This window comes from Myripristis murdjan, chromosome 5 (assembly GCF_902150065.1).
Source record: "Myripristis murdjan chromosome 5, fMyrMur1.1, whole genome shotgun sequence".
NCBI lineage: Eukaryota > Metazoa > Chordata > Actinopteri > Holocentriformes > Holocentridae > Myripristis > Myripristis murdjan.
Genome location: NC_043984.1, coordinates 2,140,905 through 2,162,506, shown reverse-complemented (window position 1 = coordinate 2,162,506; position 21,602 = coordinate 2,140,905). Strand labels below are relative to the sequence as shown.

The 21,602-nt window shown below is 40.7% G+C and overlaps 1 protein-coding gene across 4 annotated transcripts in view; it reads right to left on the bottom strand.

Annotated features, from left to right (window-relative positions):
• Positions 1–1,216: 1,216 nt before the first annotated feature.
• Positions 1,217–21,602, bottom strand: part of tafa3a (TAFA chemokine like family member 3a) — a 90,815-nt gene continuing 70,429 nt past the window's right edge. For all 4 annotated transcript variants that reach the window (XM_030050785.1, XM_030050784.1, XM_030050786.1 and 1 more), the window contains exons 3-5: positions 9,696–9,845; positions 8,700–8,824; positions 1,217–2,024 (exon numbers count right to left, since the gene is read on the bottom strand). In XM_030050785.1, the coding sequence (XP_029906645.1) occupies positions 2,013–2,024; positions 8,700–8,824; positions 9,696–9,845 (287 nt within the window). In that variant the 3' untranslated portion in view covers positions 1,217–2,012. The remainder of the gene's footprint in view (positions 2,025–8,699; positions 8,825–9,695; positions 9,846–21,602) is intronic.

Below are 21,602 nucleotides of genomic sequence, written 5' to 3'. Positions count from 1 at the left end.
TTGACTTACAAAATATGAGATTCCCCATAAAGCACTTGCTTGTTTGGTGTCTAGACACCCTTTCAATCCACTAAAGGGTTCTGTGCTTGTCTGTGTGGATTAGGAAAGTTAAAGTCAACTGTGCAGTCTTTCTATCTTTTTTTTTTTTTTTTTTTTTTTTTTTTTGTTAAACCCAACTCAGCAAGATTTCTGGAAATTCTTTGATTGCAATTTTTACACAGATGGTATGCTGATGTGCATTTGGAATCACAACCATGACAGGCATACAGTGAATTTACATTTCAGAGATGTTCCTTATTATCACATCAGAGGAAAGGCCCCACATTGTATATAGTTCCCTGTCCCTGAGGTGAAAATGTCACATGCGGGTGAAATATAAACACATCTCCACCTGTTCCCTGCCAATCTCCCCGCCTGCCTCTAACCTGTGTTTGGCTTCCACCGGGAGGGGAATGGAGCTGCATGTTGATAAGGATATCAGTAATGATAATAGCCACAGTATATATCCGTGTCAAAATGGAGGGACGTGCCATTCGCCCTTGGCCCCCGCCGATTATGGTAGAAGGCAGGAAAAGGCAGCACGGGTACTAGGGCTAACTAATCCTGTTCCATTGCGCTTTGGTTTCTGTCATTGTCCATTGTCACCCACCCCCTGCTCCACACTGCACAGCCTGAATCCCTGGGATGGTTTATTTTCTGTAAGCTTTTAATGACATGCACTAACAACGCTTTTGGGATTTCTCACAGGCAGTGCCTAACAGGAAATCACTCAGACAAAAAAAAAAAACATAGGATGTCTTTGTGGATGACGGGGGGCATTCATTTAACAACCACACAATAAATGCAGGCTTGGATAATGACAACACTTAGTTTTTGAAATGAATTAAATAGGCTTAGGGTTGTTTTAGGGAGAGAGCTAATTATCAGGCTCTCTGCGGACCAGATTTCAGGTGGCTTACAGTGAAGTCTGCTCATTTTAAGAAACACTGCCATGAGATTTTCCCTTTGTATTTCTGAGCACAGCCTATTTCTGCATTTGCTGATTTTCACATTTCCATCATGAGCACAATTTTATCTCCTCTTCCTCCTCTTTGTCATATTATTTGCTTGACTAGCTAATTGCAAGTCCCAGCAGTTCCTGCTAATACAGCATATAAAACGGATATATAAATAGTGTTAATACTGAGAGTGTAAAAACCCAAACTTTTCCATTCTGTGATTTCCATTGAGTTAGATTTATTGAGATAATACTGACATTTGTAATCAATGTGAGTCACCAGGCTTTGAAAACAACAGATGTCATTAAAACAGCTTGGCAGAACTCAGCTCGTGTTAATTTAAACTGCTGCATTGACCCCTGGTGACTCCTAGTCAAACATCATCACATTATTTCTGTACTTATTGTTGTGGCATCACTTTTTGATGTGTCAAGCCTTTGAAAAGAAGACTCGATGTTCCACCAAACATAAGAAAGCCGAACACTTGATAGTTTCAAATCAACAAAACCTTAAAAAGAAGAGATATCTGCTTCGTAGGGCTAAAAGGAATGAAAATTCTTATGATCTCACTAGATCTTCAGCACAGATATGTGTCAAGAGTCCTGCTGCTCTCTGTGGAAAGAAAAAAAAAATTCACGTCACATGGTTTTGTTTTAAGGGTGTGTTTTTCTTGTGTAATCCACAGTCATTCACTCATTAAATATCTTCAGGGTAGAGTCTTCTAGCCCATAGGAATAAAACTATGATACAAATTGAAATGTCGTGGGCAGTACAGTTCAGAGACAGCTACTGTCGATGCTGGATCTAAAGTCAGTAGTCCGTTTTGGATATGCAGTCTCACATGATGTCCCCTGGTCATCGTTCTCCATTCGTTCAGTGGAATGTCAGTTATTATTGTCCATACTGGTCCCTGGTTTCCACCAAGCCTCAAAACACATCATATCCAGAAGTCCTATGGTGTCAGTCAAGGAAGCGATGTCTGTTTCCAAACAAGGTTACCCTGGAAATAGAGGACTATCGAGTGACCTAGATGAGAGGAAGAGGAAAGAAAAAAAAAAGTCAGAGTTAGGAAATGGAAGATGAGGAATTTGTGTCAGTGACACAAACGGATGCTAAGGATAAAAAGGGATTTGACTTATTAATGATGACACATAACAGTGGTAACACTCTCAGAACCAGTGCTGTCTGACTTACAGTGTGACACACACCCACTGGGAGAGCAGTGTAATAATTAGATCTACTTACTCATTCCCAGAGATCCATCTTTGGCTAAGCAGAAGTAAAGTTGTGGAGTTATATTTCAAAAATTAAAATCCAATCCAGTTAAATAAAAAAGAATTCCCCAAAGTTTATGATTAAATATCCTCTTTAAAATAAAGTGTTTCTTTTCTTATTTTGTCAACACAGGCTTATGTGGCCTACTATCCTTTAACAGGTACCATAAATCACTTCTTTATGCAGGCATTTTCAAACGGTAAATATCATCCTGTGGCTGCACATCTAACAATGGCAGACATGTATATGTGAAGTGTCACGTGGTCACAATGTTTAAAGTCCCAGCTGGCATGTCCCTCATTCACATCTCTTTGGTGTAATATTAATAGTTATATTATAAATAGGAAGAAAGTGGACTGGAAGTAAGACACAATGCGATGTCTATATCGCTGATGATTTCCATGAGAGCACAATGACTATTATTATTCATGGTGACAATCTGCTGGTTTGGTATTCTCAGGCATTTTCATGAATATTAATCTAATGGATTGAAACAAGACACAGTTTGTACTACGCTTACTTATGGCATTGGTCTATAAATATATGTTAGGTGAATGTTGTCCTCTGTTTGTTGGCTTGCCCTTTAAAAGTGGAACACAAGTGACTCTTTGACTTGCCCTCCGATGCAGGAGGTACTATCACACATACGCAAATACAAACAAGTATTCCTTTTTTAATATTCACACCCATTAGCCTTATACTGTCATTCAATTAGCGGTTGGCAAGGACTCAACTGTATGATGTAAGTGTGATTTTTCTGTTGCCTAGCACTGCGGCAGAAGATGCGGCGCTCGCTGTTTGGGGAGGCACAATTTAATCTTCACTTGAACATGGCAAACCTCAGGAATCATGGATGAGAGACGATATGGAATCTATTTGGTCTCGATACAGTGGAGGCAGCAGGCTGTGGAGCTAACGCAGCAACGCACATTCATACAAAGAGTCAAAATAAGTTGTTTTGTCAGACCACTGGCAGAGACAAACTTTATTAGCCATAGCCTCCAGCATATTTCTGTTGGCAGCCGTGCTTTTGGATATGCATGAGGGGTGCCATAATGCAGAGTCGACCCAAAATGGTGATTACGCCAAATCTAACACATTTGCAAGTTACATCGGTATACTGATCATTGTTAAAATACAGATTTTTATTTTCCACAGGCGCCACAGTCTGAGCTTAGTTATCTTTTTGAAATGCAAAGAGGGTCAATTAAAAGCAAATTCTTAATCACAAGGACAGCTTGGAGGGAAATCCACCTCATAGGGGAGAAGGGAGGGGATAAAACAGTTCAGACAGACAAAATGCACTCAATCCTCAAGGACAAAACTAGACAGTATTACTGAGGGGAAAAATGCATTAACAGGGAGGCAGTGAAAACAAAAATGGGAAACTCAATGAAACCATATCCAAGCAATTAGCATGCCAGGGTGCTGTGAATGTCACTGTGAGGGTTATCAGTGGGTAAACACACAAAGGGGCATCAGGAGAACAGAAGGCAGCTCCTAATGGTTTGATGCTTAAGCTGTTTCAGGATGAAAGACCACACTTGACTGGTCAGCTTGAGGTTCAAAGTCCTACTGACAAGCAAACTAAGACTCTACCATTGATGAAAAATCACTGATCACAAGTGTGTGTGTGTGTGTGTGTGTGTGTGTGTGTGTGTATGTGTGTGAGTGTTTGCATACAATCTTTATCTTTATTTATTAGATAAAGCAATGACAAATCTAATTACAGTGGCTTGCATGATTGTTTTGGACAGTTATTGAGGTAGAGATGATATTTCAGTCTGCTGCACTAAAATCCCAAACTGAGGGTCAATTTCAGCCTCCGGCCATGTTTTAATGGGACATAAGAAACAAATCAATGGTCGATACAATGATTTAGCATCTCTTTTCAGGCTATTCATTCACAAGCCTTATTGATAGAGATGTCTCACACAGCGTTTTATTTATTTATTTATTTGTTACCTAACACATCTTTTGTTAAATGCAGCAAGCAGAGCAGCTTGGTTCAATTTCAGCTGCATTGCCTTATATCTCGTGTTGACGAGCTCCATTGCTTTTAGAATTGGGGAGACAAAACAAATGACAAACACATTTTGTGGCAGAAACAGAAACTACACCTGCTAGTTAGTCTTAAACTGCTTTCAAAGAAACTTGAATTCACACAGCTCTACATCTCCCACCACACGTAATACCTCGAGCTCAGGAGCTATTTGCATATAGCTTATCAGTTAGGCCGGTGCCTCGGTTTGAGCAATGGGCTGCAGGATCTGCATTTTAACCTTCTCATATGCATGATTCTTGCAACAATTCATATAGAAAATTCAATTTGAAAGAGCAGGAGGGTCAGTGTTATTACTACACCGTCTATTTAAACAGACTGTATAGCTCAGTATGAGGTAGTTAATGCTGTGAGAGAGCACACACAAATGCTTGACTACACAACCTATACCCATTATGTGTGGTACAGTAAATTTCAAACACATTTTCATTATATTTCTGAAAAGAAAGCTGCCTTTGACAGCCATCCATCACCAACACTGAACACAGTCTCTATAAGCTTGGTAGCACCTGTCAAGTGGAAAGGCTCCATGGGTTCCTTTGACTTCTGCCCCCTGATTGATAGGAAGTGAAAAGCAGGAGCTCCTGGGGTTATAATTCCTGACATTACCAGCAGGACTATAAAACTAGCTGCTCTTTGACATGCGGAGAAAGAAGGAGCGACTGAAGTTGTCTGAGAAGGGCCTGCAGGGGTTTAAGGCGTCTGATTTATTGATGTGACTTTATCATGAGGTGAAATGACACCATCATTTTTTACCAACAATGGCACAGCTGGACACCAAAAAAGGAAAGGATTTATGGCACTGTGTAACTAAAGAGTTCATTTACACAATGTGGCAGTGTAGTACGTCCACTGTGAAGGAAAAAAGAAATCATTACCTGACGTCTATCTTTTCATATTTCTAAAAATTCTTTATTTTTTTTATTTATTATTTTTTTTTTTATAAAACCAAGGATTTATATTATCTACTGTGCTTTGAGGACCACCATAACACCTTTTCATTTTCTTCTAAAAGGCATGTAGTAAAAGCAGGTGTCCTTCTCCTCGACAGACAAAACAGAACACGTCATTAAGGCACTACACCAGTGGGTCGTGCTGAAACGATTAGTCGATTAATTGATTGACAGAAAATGAATTGACTACTATTTATCACATAAAAATACCTGTACCTAATATAACTGTAAAATTAACACTTCAGGGTTTTTTGGAGACTGATCAGACAAATGAAGCAATTTTTAGACATCATTTCAAGCTCTGATAACTTGTGACCGGCACTTGTCAGTATTTTATAGATGAAATGATTAATCAATTAATCGAAAAATCAATACTGAAAATAACCATTAGCTGCAGCCCTACCGATGGCACCGACTTATGGCAAGCCCAAGCCTCAGATCCTTCACCTTATCTTTCACCGGAGCCACCTGTTTTCCCGCAGCACGTTAATTGTGCAGGAAGCCGCGGCACAAAACCCCTCCAGCATACGCTGACCCTCCCTTGCCGTTTCTCAGTGGGAGGCAGTGGGGCAGTGAACATGGAGGGACCCCCGCAGACTCCCAAATCAAAAAAGAGTCAAGGTTCTGACGGGTTCTACTAGCCACCTGGACCCCTGCTCATCTCTGCCTCTGTCTCTGCCTTCCCGCGGCTGTGTGAGGGGGCATGAATTATTAACCTGGCTAAAATAAAAAGCTCTGCCGTCCAGGCCTCCTGTAGCCATGAATAATGGAGGAGGCAGCTCAAGTACAGGCGTTTGGTGAGTCAAACACTGGACCATGATGGATGGCTGAGGGCCCACTGTGTCACCCGCGAGCCCCCTACACCTACCACCCACTTCAGGTCTACCACACCCTGAAACCAAAAACACACATCCAGATAACCTCTATTAATCTCTGGGAGTTGTACAGCCCGAGCCCTCCTGCCCTGCTTCAGCATACGCTACTTGACAATTTGGCTTCCTGGAGGGACTTTTGTTTGTTGTTTGTTTTCCTTTGTCTTTTTCTTCCCTTTGTTTGCCTTTGTTTTGTTTTTTACTGGCCGAGCCTGCTCTGACTTTTCAAAGGCAGGACCCGGCTCCAGTCTGTTCTCTCATCTTTGCGCCAAAGGCAAGTGGGTCAGACGGACACGTGACGGTTGGTTTTCTGCGCCAAATCTGGGATGTTGTGGTATGCAAGTCCTCAAAGGGTATGTTTTCCAATTTGTACCAATGAAGACAGGGGTGTACAATCATGCTGTGTATTAAACAAAAGCTAATTGATTTTCTGTCTACAAAGTTGCCATGTGTTATGTACCTCCATATTTCAAATTGCACTTAAAACTATCAGCTGAGGGATATGTGTCTCATGACAATATTACGTCTATAGTTGCAGCATCAGGCATGTTTTTTTTTTTTTTTTTTTGTTCTCAGCAGAGAGAGCTGTTGCTTTGATCTTAGTATCTTCAAGAGAACAGAATCTGACATATTCTTTCAACCATGCAATTCTGCTTTATTTTAAATTATACAGTAGGTCTATGCTGAAACAAAATAAATGTCTCACACATATTAATGTGGCATATATTCATTAATAATCTTGTTACCAAACATTCTGCTTTGTAGTTCTACAAAAAAGCTCAGTGATCATATTGAAAAAAATGATATAATATTTAATTATTCTTGATGAGGATTCTGTCATAGAATAGATATGGAAATTCATTTACTAAACTACTAATGACTTAACAATGAAAGAATTTTAACATTTTATTTGCTGTAAATATAATCTTGTTTTCGTGAATTAAGTTAAATGTAAATTTATTTGTTTGACCACTTCTAGAAAATTATAATACAAAAAATACAACTCCAAAATTCAAAGACTTAGTGCTTAAGCCCCAGGAGAAATATTTGTCTAAGGTCGCACACAGAAAAGCTAAGAGGGTAATTAAGGCTTCTACACACAAGTTTTGTGGAGTTTTGTTTCCTTATAGGAACTTTTTAATTGAAAATTTAGCTTCTAACTTACTACCTAAACTACTTTCTAAAGAGAAAAACCAATTAAAGAGGAGACAAAAGTTAAACTTCTGTGAAACCACAGAAGTGACCCTGTTCATCATCAGCGCCTCCCTCAGGGCTCTATTCTCGGGTCAATCCTATTTTCCTTTTACATGCTCTCCTTAGGGTCCCTTCTTACAAAATATGGTATCTGTTATGCAGATGACACTCAAACTTACTCGCCTTTGAGCCTTAGCTTTTTCCAGCTAAGGCTCTTGTCTAAGGTCAAGTCCTTCATTTATCATTTAATGATTTTGAAAGGGTTATACATGCTTTTATCTCGTCTTGACTTGACAGCTGTAATGCCTTTTATGTTGGAGTTAGCCAGGCCTCGCGCTCACGCTTGCAGTTGGTCCAGAATGCTGCAGCTTGTCTTTTAACAGATTCATGCAAGCGAGAGTACATTTCTCCCACGCTGGCTTCCCTTCACTGGCTTCCTGTACATTTTGATAAAACATTGATTTTAAGATTTTATTGTATGCCTACATATCATTAAATGGGCTAGCTCCAACCTATCTTTTTGACCTCTTACAACCATAAGTCCCATCTAGGTCCCTCAGATCTGCTGACCACTTGCTTCTGGTTAGCCCAAGATTAAGGTTGAAGCACAGGAGCCTTTTCAGTTGTAGCCTCCAATCTTTAGAATAAGTTGCCTCTCCATATTAGGCTGGCCCCTACGTTGCCTGTTTTTAAATCCCATCTTACAACACATATTTATTCCTTGGCTTTTAACTCAATATGAGTTTCTTTCTTCTTTTTTTTTTTTTTTAATTTGTCTTTTAAAATTTTGGTCTTTTAACTAGTCTTTCTCTATGTTTTCATTTTGTCATTTTAAGATTTTGCTATTTTGATTGTACAGCACGTTGATTATTCGTCTTAAATGTGCTTTATAAATAAATTTGACTTGAGTTGACTAAACTTATCCTTCCTTCGTCACGAGCATAAAATCCATCTCTTCAACAAATACTTTTTTGACTCCCATGTGAATTACAGCTACCTCACTCTCCTCCTCTACTTGCTCTGATATGCTCTTATGTGAAGTTTATAAAAAATTATAATAAAAAAAACCTTCCTCCTCCTCTCCCCTCAGCCTTGTTTCTTTTATTTCCTTCTAAAGCTCTTTTCTAGCACGCCTCTGCCTTACAGGGTCACAGTAATGTTTTGTTAGATCTACGGCTGGGGTGCTGACCCTTGCACTCCCCACCGCTGGCTGCTTATAATGTTGGTGATCTATGAATTTGAGCATATTCTACTGCTCCGTTCCCTGTAAGTCACTCTGGGTAAAAGAGTGTCTGCAAACTGCCTGCAATGCAAATGTGCACAGAAAACAATGACTGTCACTCACCTTGGTTGTCTTTACTTTGTTTCCTGTACTGCAGCTCCATCCTTTCAGATCTGGCAACACTTTACACTCTTCCCCATCCATGCAAGGATGCATCTGGCACCACCACTTCTGTGCAACTATGGATGCTGTGAGATAAAAGAAGGATACAGTGAAGGGCAAATGCAGGCAATTAACAATATGAGGCTCTTTGCAGTTGTAGATGAAGATCTGTGATTCCGCTTTGGCCGCTGCAACAAGAGCTCAGCCCATATAAGGCTTTCTGCTGTTATATACATGTCAGCAAAAGTGAAGAGAGCTTTGTTTGATCTGTGGCTGACAGCGGAGACCCATCACTGCCGCCCCAGTGTGTTTCAGGAGTGAATTACAGGGTGTGGGTCAATGTCAAGCCAGTGAGTCTTGTGAGCAGGTGTGAGCAATGTGAGCCGGGGGCATGTGTATGTGTGTGTGCGTGTGTGCGCGTGTGTGTGTGTGTAGGAGGGGTAATAAAGCGAGCAGCAGAGGTTGGCCCGTCAAGGTCTTAAGTTGCTCTGAGGAGGCCTATAGGGGGAGAGACAGTTTCCCTTGACATTTCTAAAGCAGAGAGAGGACTGTCAAAATAGAGGAAGCCCCTGTCAGAGCCATTACAGTGAAAAGAGGAGATAGGGATCGATTCACCTGTAACAGAGGCCACTGTTGACATGATATTAAATGACCTGGCCTTCTCTCTACTCCGCTGAACACAAGGTCTGATAAGGCTGCACAGACAACAACAGGGAAAGGGGAGAATGATTGAACTGCTGGGCAATATAAAAGATTCCAAAACCTCTGGGAAAGGATCACGAAAGCCCCTCAATTTTATTTTATTTTTTGAATGAATTAGTCGTCGCCAAATTTCGGAATGAGCGGCTGAAGCTCGGTGACATACGTGACAGTTTGCATGCACCGTGCCGCATTCCGAACCAAATCAGAAGTCAGTTTCAAATCATCACCTGCAATATAATGAGAAGCCTGCCTTACCGTCCACGCAAGATGGAGCCGCTCTTGTTGTTCCTGCCACCTGTCCAGGGAAGCAGGAGCACTTGACAGTCTGGGATCTCTCTTCGATCTTGTTCTTGTTGCAGCAGCGGTGCGCGGCAATTACTTCACAGGTTCCCGCCTTCACATGCACTGCAGACACAGAGACAGACAGCGGCTGAGGCGCACAGGAATAATTTCACTTTTGTTGACGTTTCTTGGCACAATGATGCCGTGACAACGCTGTGACCGACAGAAGTGTAATTATGTTACTATTATTATACCTCCATTGGCACTTTTCGGTTATGTATATTGATTCTTAAATTATTCATCTTGTGGAGCCCAGCGAGATTCAATGAATTCTGATCCCTGAGACAAACCCAAAAAAGCAACGGTGCACAATGTTTTTGTGGTAATGGAGCACTGCACAGTGACTCATGAGGCCTGTCTAAATATTCAAACTGAGTTTTTTTTTTTTTTTTTTTTTTTTTTTTTTAATGAAATGATATCAGCAGAGGCCTGAGTTGAAGTGGATGAACTGTGCATTACTGACGCAGGAACAAGCCCACAACTCACTTCCCTTATGGCTCTCCAATGTCCACGTGTAGAATGTTCAGTATACAGGAGCTTTCCTTGCCAAGTGCTTATGTATTATGCATATAGAGCCAAGAAGGCTGTTTTTAAAGATGTGCGAACTACATACAATATGGTATACACACAGCAGCGGGAAATGGTCAGTGGAGTTGCATCGTGAAGCAAGAGAGATTCCTTTTTTATCTGATGTGATGCTCTCACAGGTAGGCGCTAAATCATTAATCCATGGTAGAAATCAAGCTGTAAAGAGAAGAGAAGAGCATGCACATTTTCTCAGTAGTACTCTCTGTTTCCATCCCTTGGGATTAAGAGTCCTGCGAGGGCATTTGAATAATTTCTCAACGCGGTCCTGTTTTGAAACATTCAAACGCAACGGCTACCTGAAATCCAGGTCACCGCCCAGTTGTAGGGGCCGGGGTTTGTTCTCCCATGTGGCCGTATCTGTCAAAGTATCCTTGAGCAAGATACTTAACCCATTGAACCTGCACACCAACCAGAGGGCGAAAAGAGTTTATAAAAAAAGGAAAAAAAAAAAAAAAAAAAACGAACCCTATAAAAAAAAAAAAAAAAAAAAACACACACACACACTAGAAAACCCACTTAACATCTGTGTATGAACCAGTGGCGGATACAGGACATGGCTAATGGGTGGGCCTAAAAAATTCTGGATGGGCCTGTTATTTCATTTTGTTTATTTTTTTAGATAGACATGTATAAAATGATATGATGAAAGAAAAAAAAACCTCTCGGTAAACGAGCCGAGAGGTTGTAAACGAGCATAAAATACACGTTGGAAAAAGGACATTAAAACATTTATTTATTTAGTTAGTTATTTTTTGGTCTTGAATCTGATAGGGTGGGCAAGCTGTCAATCTGGGTGGGCCTACGCCCATCCAGGCCCACCCGTAGATCCGCCTCAGGTATGAACTGCTTATTTGGGTGAAAGTACATCATAATTACAATCAAATGGACATGCTTTTCAATGACATTAAATTAGATCCAACATCGATACTGCTATCCATTTTATATTCATGACATTTCTGCATAGACTCATCTCCATTCTAAAAGGGGTGTGTATTTACACAAAATAGTCAGGGTTGGATGGGCAAGGGGAAAAAAAAAAATAAAAACATTGAGAAGCATTCTTTTCAGATAAGCCTTAATTATGCCTGTAAAGATTTTCAATTTGGAACTTGACTTGAGAATAGATTGAAGTGCGCTTCCATCTTCCCATTAGTTAGCAATCCAGAAATCTCATCTACAACATTAAAAACATTTTGCTCCCAATCAATAAGGTGCTATTCACATTCCCACAAAAGGCAGGACAACAATTGCCGATTGAGTGCTTTTCACTGAGCAGAAACTTACTGATGCATAAACAGGTCAGGGTCTTTGCCCTTGATGCGATTATCTTTAAGCCACAAGCACGCCCCCCGGTCAAAGTTAATTTCGAAAGTTGGAATTGCCTGGCTAGAATATTCAAACTTTGTTTAAAAGATAGCTGTGTGTGGACAATAGGCAATCGCTGGAGGTGCAGACAAGGAGCAAAGACAATCATTCTAAATTGGCTGATTAGAGGGGAAAACAAATGACATGCCTTTTGGTGCCGAGCTAGAAAGCACTTGAGCCAATTTCAGCATTACAAAGCAAAAGACCACAAAATAGCCCACAATCATATGTATCTTTTATTCCCTAAGAATAATTGAATTAACAGGCCAAAAGACACACTGGGTCAAGGGAGAGCCGTCAAACCCACAGCCTTTTGAATCTGTTTAATCTGTGTCAGCCGGTCTTGAGATGTGATGAGGCTGATGGGCTGTGGCTTTGCCCTGAGTACGCCCACTCCTCTAGTTGTGGTGTGAGAGGAGGAAAGAGAGCCAGAGTATGAGCTGGGGCTAGCCTAGGCCTGGGACTCTCAACTCATTAAGGTGCAGGAAGCGGCTGGCTGGGGCTGCTTGTGTGGAGAGGCCCGGGTGAGCTGCTGATTAAAACTGGGGCTGCTGGCCAAGGTCACTGACTCTGGGGCCAGACCCAAATCCACGATGCAGTGCTGGCAGAACAAGGGGTCAGAGACCAGGGCACGGCGGCGAGTCTGAGCTGGTAACTATCCATATAAGTGGAAACAGCCATGAACTGTTTGTCTTCTGCTCTTTGTCATTATATCAGAGCTCGGCTGAGAGACAATGGTGAGACAATTCATTTTAGTGAATTAACTTCATTTCTCAATCTACACACAGCACTATTTGTTGTTCTTCATATGCCCATTGAGCCACACACATTGTATATGTATGGATTCAAAGCCCTGAGCTGCAGCCCTACACCAAGTCAGAGGTCAATATTTGGCTCTAGGGCACTTTGACATGTAAAGTAGACAATTAATTGACAACAATTTTGATGATCAATAATTCATTCTTGTCGTGTATCAAGTAAAAATACCCCCCAAAATTACTGCTTCATAAATGCACAAGTAAGGTTTGCTTGTGTCTCTTCATTTCATATCATAATAAAATACACTTTGTGTTTTTTTTCGGCTGCTGCTCAGGCTGAGTAAGCAATTTTAAGGTATCATTTTGGGCTATGTTAACTTCTGATAGCCATTTGTCATTAATATTTACACTTTATAAAAGAAATGAATAATCAGTTATTGGAAAAAAAAAAAAAATTAACTGATACTGAGAATAATGATTAGTTGCCAGCCTAGACCCACTGGCTGTAATGGGGAGTGAGCCTGGTGTGGTAGGTGCCTCTGTCATCGTGTCCATGGTGCACATGTTGTCTTTATGTGGTATTAACGGGAGGAGCGGCTGAGTCAGAGGAGTCGTCGAGTGCAACATGTAGCATGTAGCAGAGGAGCCGTCTGTTTTCTCCAATGTGCCCGGTGAACATCCGGCCTGCGTAAATGCCTCACAACACCTGTGATCAATACGTTTCATTTAGAGCACTTAGGACTGTCATCAGTTCGAATCAGCGGGCCGCCACACCAGCAGGAGGGGGGGATGAAAGAGAGGCGGAGAGACAAAGACAGCAGAAAGGACAGGGACCGCTAATGAGGACTGGCGTGAGGCTCAGCCCTTAAAACAATCAATATCACTCTGAAGCATAGCACTCCGCTCCACAATCATATCCATCGATCTCTGATTGATAAGTGCAAACATGCAACAAGCATTCACAAAGTGCTGGTTATAAATCACCTCAGCTTAATGGCACCAGGGATAGCTACATCAAATCCAGTGTATTGCAAAACAATATTTTGCAGGTTTTTCAGGTTGTCTCCTAGCATCAAATGATGGGATAATTGTATTTTAAGGCTCTGAAAAAGCAAATGTAACCCAATAAACACAGAAAGCAACAAGGCTTAACACTGGATTTGAAACTTTAAAAGTCAAAGCAGAAACAGAAAAGGCACCTATCTGGATAAAATGCAGATTGATGCTATTATTTTTCTTGCAAATACACAATTACACAGACATTGTAATTGTATCCTACAATGTGCCAGTGTGTTTGATCAAATAACGGCTTCTCCCTGCACTGAAATAGCACGTCCCCTGTAAGCAGCAAATACGTGGCTGTGGTTTGTGAAGTGTAACGGCTGCATTAAGAGAAGCACATCATCCTGAATTCAGCCAGTGGTGACTAAATGCAGCTGACATAAAACAATGATTCTGACAAGCAGTCAGTTATTCAAAACAGATTTAGGCGATTTGCATGTGTAACAAGTATGTGTCAAAAGCTATGAACTTCAAAGCTCCATGCATTAGTTTATGGTGATTGTACATCTAAAAGTGGAAAATATAAACCTGTCTTTTTCATAGTGAGGGTATAGGGCATTTATAAATAAGATTTTGCAACATCTGAATCCCGTGACACAAAAAAGGAAGACTTGACGGATGCACTCTCTTTTCAATATGCTTATTTTACTCGTCACATTACCCAGTGCACTTTCTTTCACTTGATGTCACGCTTTCCAATGATCAGTTTGCTAACATGATGACAAATGGCAGACAGGAAAAAGAAAAAAAAAATTCCCATGAGTTTATTTATAAAATGTTTTCATGGGGAATTTGCATTTGTGTTGCATTTTTTTTTTTCTGTTTTATTACATAAAGGTAGCAAAGAAATCAAGCAACAAGACTCAAACACAAATACAACAGAGTGAAAAAGAACCCCTATTTTTACAAATTGCTTAGCACTGGTTTAATAAACACCTGTGAAATAGGGCTGGGAAATTTATCAATATCATGATACGCGAAGCGTGGTCATCTGGGATTTTGGTTCATGCAGTATTGTGATCTGACATAAGTGTTGTCCTGTCCTGGTTTTAAAAGCTGCAACACATTAAAACGGTGACATTTTCTGAACTTACTAGACTGCTCTAACTTTTATGTTATTTGTCTCTATGTGCTTAGTCATCATATCCACATTATTAATGATTGTTTATCAAGAATCTATTGTGTGTAAATATCACCAGTAGACATCCCTACAATATCGTCACAATATCAAATATCAAGATAAGATAAGATAAGATAAGATAAGATAAGATAAGATAAGATAAGAAAAGATAAGATAAGAAAAGATAAGATAAGATATCCCTTTATTAGTCCCACGGTGGGGAAATTTCACGCATTACAGCAGCAAAGTGGATAGCAAGATATGAAGCATAATTTACATTATAAACAGTATAACAGTATATTTTATTCCAAATGCAGATATCTACAATAAAAATGTAACACCATATCTTGCAGAATAAATTAATAAATTACTATGTTATTGAAGCATGTCCATAGCTGACACAATCATACCTCTAACTAAATTATTATAGTGAGTTACTGATACACACATATTTATTTTTTAATGTTACATATATAAGTATCTCATTATTTGTTCGAAATGGATGTACAGCATTTTTTTAATTAACCCTGAAAATGCATTGATGTTGTATGTCAATGGCATATTCATCTGAACAGCCAGATATAAATGATGGTCTTTTCCAGCTCCGTTAACCCCTAAGAAACTCCACTGCAGGATAACCCTTATGGGGTGACACGGTACATTTAGTCCCATATCCAAACTTGTTGCCACTCACTAGGTGAAGTCATATCCCGCTGTCCATACCACATGCTGCAAAACTAATAAAATAGGTTCCATGAAGGTTGAAGTTACTTACAGCTTCTACAGCAATCGCACAATTGATCTAAAATGCAGGTAGGGAGGCATCAAAAGCAACACAGGCTTCTAACTGTCAACTGCGTGACTGAATGTATCAGCCTCACCTGGCCAGTCAAGCACAAAATACAGTACTAGAAGCACAACAGGGGATACATGAAACAGAGAGGCAGGATGTTGATTCTGATGCTGACAGCACGACTTCACCGGTGTCTGCAACAAATCAGAAGCAAAGTGAGAAATACTTTATTTGCTGAGTGTAATGGACAGGGGGTTTGATGGCAATGGAGACACGGGTGCAGGAAATGCTTGTCAGCTACAGTCCAGCTGAGATTTTTACAATGCATAGTGATATAACATGTATTAATGCTGTGCTGTACTTTTAGAGGACAACAGGATGCCACATAGTGCAAGGTATAACCGAAGAACAAAAGAATTGAAAAACAGATGATATCACCAGTGTTGGGAGGAGTTACTTTTACAGGACATTAGTCACTTGACTTTGTTACTCAACTGCTCAACTCAACTTGCATTACCCACTTCAAAAAAACTAGTTGCAGTAACAACAAGTCCTCCAACCCATTTGACCACACAGGTCATTTGTTCCAACCCAATAACACCACTCTGCTAAAAATATACTGGGAAATCTGCAGTAAAATGCTGGCAGCCATGGTTGCCAAAACTTCACCATAAAAAAATACTGAGATAATGTCCACATTATGGTCAATAACTGCTGTTCCTTTATAGCAAATTAATACACCAAAAACAAATGTAGAGTAAACCTGTTTACAGCCATTTTCTTTAAAAATAACAGTTGTAATACAAACCTGTTTACAGTATATTACGGTATATATTTGCAGTTTGAGGTATGTTTCTGCTGCGTGATGAAGGGTTTTATACTGTAAAGTTAAATGTACACATGAGCAATTTGTAATTTAAACAAAATAATACTTAATTTTAGGGTAATTGCATGCTTTTGAAATTATGGTATTTTCCCATTAATTTTACCCAAAATGTTGATTTTCACAGTAAAACTGTGTGTTTTCTACATATTATGACAGTAAAAATTAAAGTGATGTACACTTTCTTGGCCTGCGGTAATTATGGTCTTCTGCTGTTGCTATTTGACAGTTTTTTACTGTAATTTCTTTTTTACACTAGCCACTAAAAATACTTGGTTTAGGTTAGGAAACAGTTATTGTTAAGGTTAGGGAAAGGTTTGTCATCATGGCTAAGGTTATTAAGTATTAGCTAATGTTCACTAATATTATGTAGTTTACAGGACTGCTAGAGGTCACTTAACTTTTCTGCTGAAGGACAGTCTCTGCAGTAATATAGCATGTCCACAGCTTGTGTGATCCAACTGTCATTAATCCATCTTTAAAATGCAAAGGAAGAGTACAGCTCCTCTTGTTTTCAGAAAATTTAACCAATTACATTTTTATCAAGCATACATATATACATGGTGAGAAATTCACTTACTGGTCCACCATCCACAGTGTCTGGTGGATTTCTGAATTCTTCCAGACACTCATATCTCAAAGTGTATAACCTTTGCATGTCTTGTTTACATATTTTACCAAATGACCAATACGCATTAATTGTCGGTCATTAATTGTCAATCACAAGCGCGTACGTACTGCTGTACTGCATCATGGCAAGTGTGATGTGTAATTGACCCACTAGGAAACAAATCACCCACCCTTATACATCACGCTAAGATCAACAGTCTGTGATTGGTGGTCTTGGATGTCAGTCAAATGCCTTTTCCTGCCAAAGTAGCTGGCTCTTGGTGGTTCTCTGCTATTTCATAGCTGACCCGTAGTTTGGCAAATGTATATGCCACTGCTCAAAATCACCTGCAATTGGTTGGTGGCGGCTGCAAATTTCCCACCCTGTGTATACATATGGTTGATATTCAATTGAGAATATGTTGTCTGCACAAGATGCTGCATAATTTTCATCTCATTATTGTAAAAAGTAACTATATACTGCATTACAAGAACTGAAAAACTTGCCTGAAAGTTGCTCATCGCTGAGTATTCCCCATACGCACCATAGAACACATAACATCTACTGATTTATTATCTTTATGACAAATATAAACACAAAGACTGCACTTTAAAACTTCTCTTCATTATGCAGTTATTATGCAGAAACAGTGAAGGTCATCTGTTAGGCTGTCCTAATGTCACTCTAGACTGTTTGGACAAGAGTACTGTAAAATGTACAGAGTATTCTTCAAGGAGTTATGTGGACACAAAGGTTTGAATTCATCAAGGCCCCGCTACATGAAAAATACAAAAAAGACACAAAGACTTGAATATCAATGACCTGTTACATAACTGCAGACAGGGGAATATTCAGATAAGGCTATTTCATGGTTAGCTACACCACTTTGATGGTGATTCACTGACATCAGAGAAACGAAAAACACAATGCCTTGAAACTGATAAGGTCACAATATGAAGCACAATATGATTTCTTTATTAATGACTGTATTCCGCAATACAGAAGGGAATCAATACACGGTGAATCACAGGCAGGATTTAATCTAGTTATATGATTATCAGCTGCGTACGCCCCTGCATGTCCTCGCGCTCACTCACACAGAGGGAGCCAACATCGTGCAGAGGGAGAAAAAAAGCTTTTTGCAGAACTACATTACAGAGCCGAACCAATTATTTAAGCAATTGCACAGCAATTTACGGCAAGTCACTTATGAAATTGTTGCGAACTAATGAAGAACCTGCCCATCTGCATGCAGAGTGCAGGGATCAAACGAGCCCACTTGACAAGCCTTGGTAACCAATCATAGCAGGCCAAGTCGGGTGCCCGAAAATGTTCCGCTGAATTAATGTCAAATCAAATGCTATTTCTTGACTGCCTTGTTGACATGAACAGCTGTATCAGCCTGACAGGAAACAAACTTCTTTGTCCACTGAGGCACGAAGCAATAAGTCCAGCTTCAACAGGCTTTCACCAGAGAAGGAAAGAGAACAAAATATACGTATTTGCTCTTGCCTCATGCAGGGTGCTGCCAGTCGGCCCTTTTCAGTCTGCAAATACAGAGGAAGATCAAACCACTGAAAACAGAGTCACGTCCTGGCCACAGGCCCAGACCACAGAAACAGCAGCAGCCATAAAAACAGAGGTGGTAGGCCATACAATAGAGAAACAGTATGAATTAGTAATGACTCAAATCATACTGTTTGCTGGAGATGATGATAATCCATTTAGGCGGACCCAGCAAAACCTCTGAATGCACAAGTAACTGCAGCATATTTTCCAGGTAAAATAACATTGTCAAAGTAAGGACTAGAGCAAGCATTTTCATACAAAGTCAAAAACACAAAGGGAGACGTGAGGGGGTATTAAAAATAGATTGAGTTAAAGCAATTCGAATGGATAGATGTTCTGTGCGGGCCAAAGAATCCTTTCATGTCGCAGTGTAGGCTACAAACCACAGACACAGTCCAGTCAGGTATTGGTTTATGAAACATTCATCGCCCTGCCGAGTGAGCAACGCCGACAGAAGTCTCACAAGACCTGCGTTTAATTGGATTACGGTATTCAGAAAAGATTGACTCATTTCTACCCAGCTGTAAACCTGCTGAGCTGACATTCATGTCCAGCAAGGCCCACAAAATGAGCCCACAACAGAGAGCGACACTCATAGCCAAGAATCATATCAACTGCAGACCAACAGCAACATGAAGCTTTTGAAGACACTAGCATACGGGAGCAAAAAAAGGAGACTTTCATTCACTAAAATAATGGATCAGTACTGCTTGCTCATTGCCCTTAATTCTCACAGGTCAGCTCCAGACAAAAAAGCTCAATTTTCCTTTTATATGTCTCCTCACTGAGGAAATCTTAGGAGGGAGTGATGAGAGGCCTTCACATTCCCTGAACGTATTATTCAGGTAAGTTGAAGTCTGTGTCAGCACCATTCCTCTAGCTGCCACAGTGTTAGAGCCCACCACTGACTGATCAGCTGGTGTTCCTCAAGGAATCATGCCCCCTTGTAAGTGAATGGCTACTAAAGTTATTAAATCTAGGGGCAGCATCCAAGCATCAGAGGGGCAGGAATAGATATAGACCAGTATTCAAACTTACAGCAAAAGTGTTGCTTCCCTGCATGAACCCTCCAGTCTGCTTCCTGTTGTCCTGCATGGTCTGCATCGTGTTTCCCCACCAACTCTGCCAGACCTGCCTCCCGTCTCCCAGACACCGCCAGTTCAGTCCATGCCTAGCACTACTGTCACTACTGCCCAGTGTTTAAATGTTACCACTCCTGAGGGGTTCCATCCACATCTGCCTCAGCTGCAGGCGTCCTGTCTGCCTGAAGGGTTCTGTCCCTGTCTGCCTATCTGCCGGGGGAGTACGGTCCCTGTCCCCCAGAGGGGTCCTGTCCCCATCCACCTGAAAAGAACCCTGTCTGCTGGAGGAGTCCGGTTACTGCTCCTCTATGGGGTCCTGTTGCCATTTGCGTGAACTTCAGGGGTCCCACTTGAGGGATTCCGTCCATGCCTGTCAGCATCCGTGCTTCCTGTGACTCCTGCGGCAACATCCCTTTAGCAGTCTTTAGCAGCCCCACCTACAGAGGCCCCACTTCCTGCATCCAAACTCCATGCCTCCTGTCTGTCCTGTTCCTGGTCCCTCGGTCTAGGACCAGTTCCCCTATGCACCAGCTTTCTGGATATCTGTGCTCTGGGCACCCACCTGAGAGCCCCCACCCCGGGCGTTGGTGCTCCGGCCAGCCACAAGACTTCCAGCTGCCCCCAGGAAAACTCCTGTCTGCCCTGCTCCTTGGCCATGCACCCTGACTGCCTGTCCTTGTTCATGGCCTCCTCCTCCCCTCTCTGTCAACAGCCAGCCATCCTGTTCTGCTAGGGGGGCATACGGGCGACATCTCCCTGGTTTGCATTTCGGCCCACTTGCCTGCTCTCCCCATGACAGATTCAGACACAAGAAGGATCATTTCCCCAGGGATTGGGGCCTCTTCCCTATTTCCTGCATATGTATGCATAAGGATGCATCAATTTCTAGTGCTTAACATTGTGTGATTTTCACTGATTTAATAAATATTTTGAGGCTATAATGCTGTGTAAATATTACAGGCTACTCCTTATAAATTATAAATAATAATAATAAATCAAATTTATATAGCGCTTTTCTAAGTACTCAAAGACGCTTTACAAAAGCAGACACAAACAAAATTTACAGTCAACTACAGTCAGAACAGAGTTACATCTAGCTTCACTTTCTGTTTCTAAGATATATCTGGTTTTGTTTTGGCTTGCGGGTTGGCTTGACTGGTTAGTGACTGACAGAAGGCAGGTCCTGATGTAACTGCAACCCCAATATAACACTGGTTTAAATATTTACTTCAAAAAGGAAAAAAACAGAAATCATAAATCACTTGAGGGATCTCACCCCTTCCTTTCCAAGCAGAAAGCAGAAGCAAGACACCCCTCCCTGCCTCGTCCTGGTTCTCGTAGTTGTCCCTGAATATGAAATGAGCATCTTGTAGTGAATGGAACCTGTTTCAAAATGTACAAGTTCATTAGTGTTCTTTGCACATCTCAACCATGTTTTTTTTTTCATTCCAAATGACTGATTACCGTTACTGGCCAAAATTAGTTAGTTTTCTATGCTGTCTGGAACTGAACAGGAGTGAATGAGCCTGAGAGGTCTGGCGAAATTAATTTGAAAATATCAATCATGGCGTACACATGTGACAATTGAATAATTTTCTTGAACTATTCTGCCTTGTTTTAACATATTCATACTTGTTCCCAAAAAAATTTCTAACACAAGTGAAACTGCAGGGAAGCCCTACTGATAGATTATTTACCTTGATTGTAAAAAGCGATTTTTAAGACTATTCTTTAAGAATATAAGACTACACAGCCTGTTAAGATAGATACTGTTTACAATGAATCCTAGTTCTAATCTGTATGAGAAAGATCTCTCTTTCTGAAAAGACCTCATATACCATGCTTTTGCCCTCTTGTCTTTTTCTTGGTGTAGGCTATAATTTAGATCAATGGCGCCCAGTAATTTCAAAGTCACAACCAACCTAGAATTACATTCTCTAAACGTCCATCAGTCCTGGTCCACCTGCCACAGACTTCCAAAGAGGCAGAC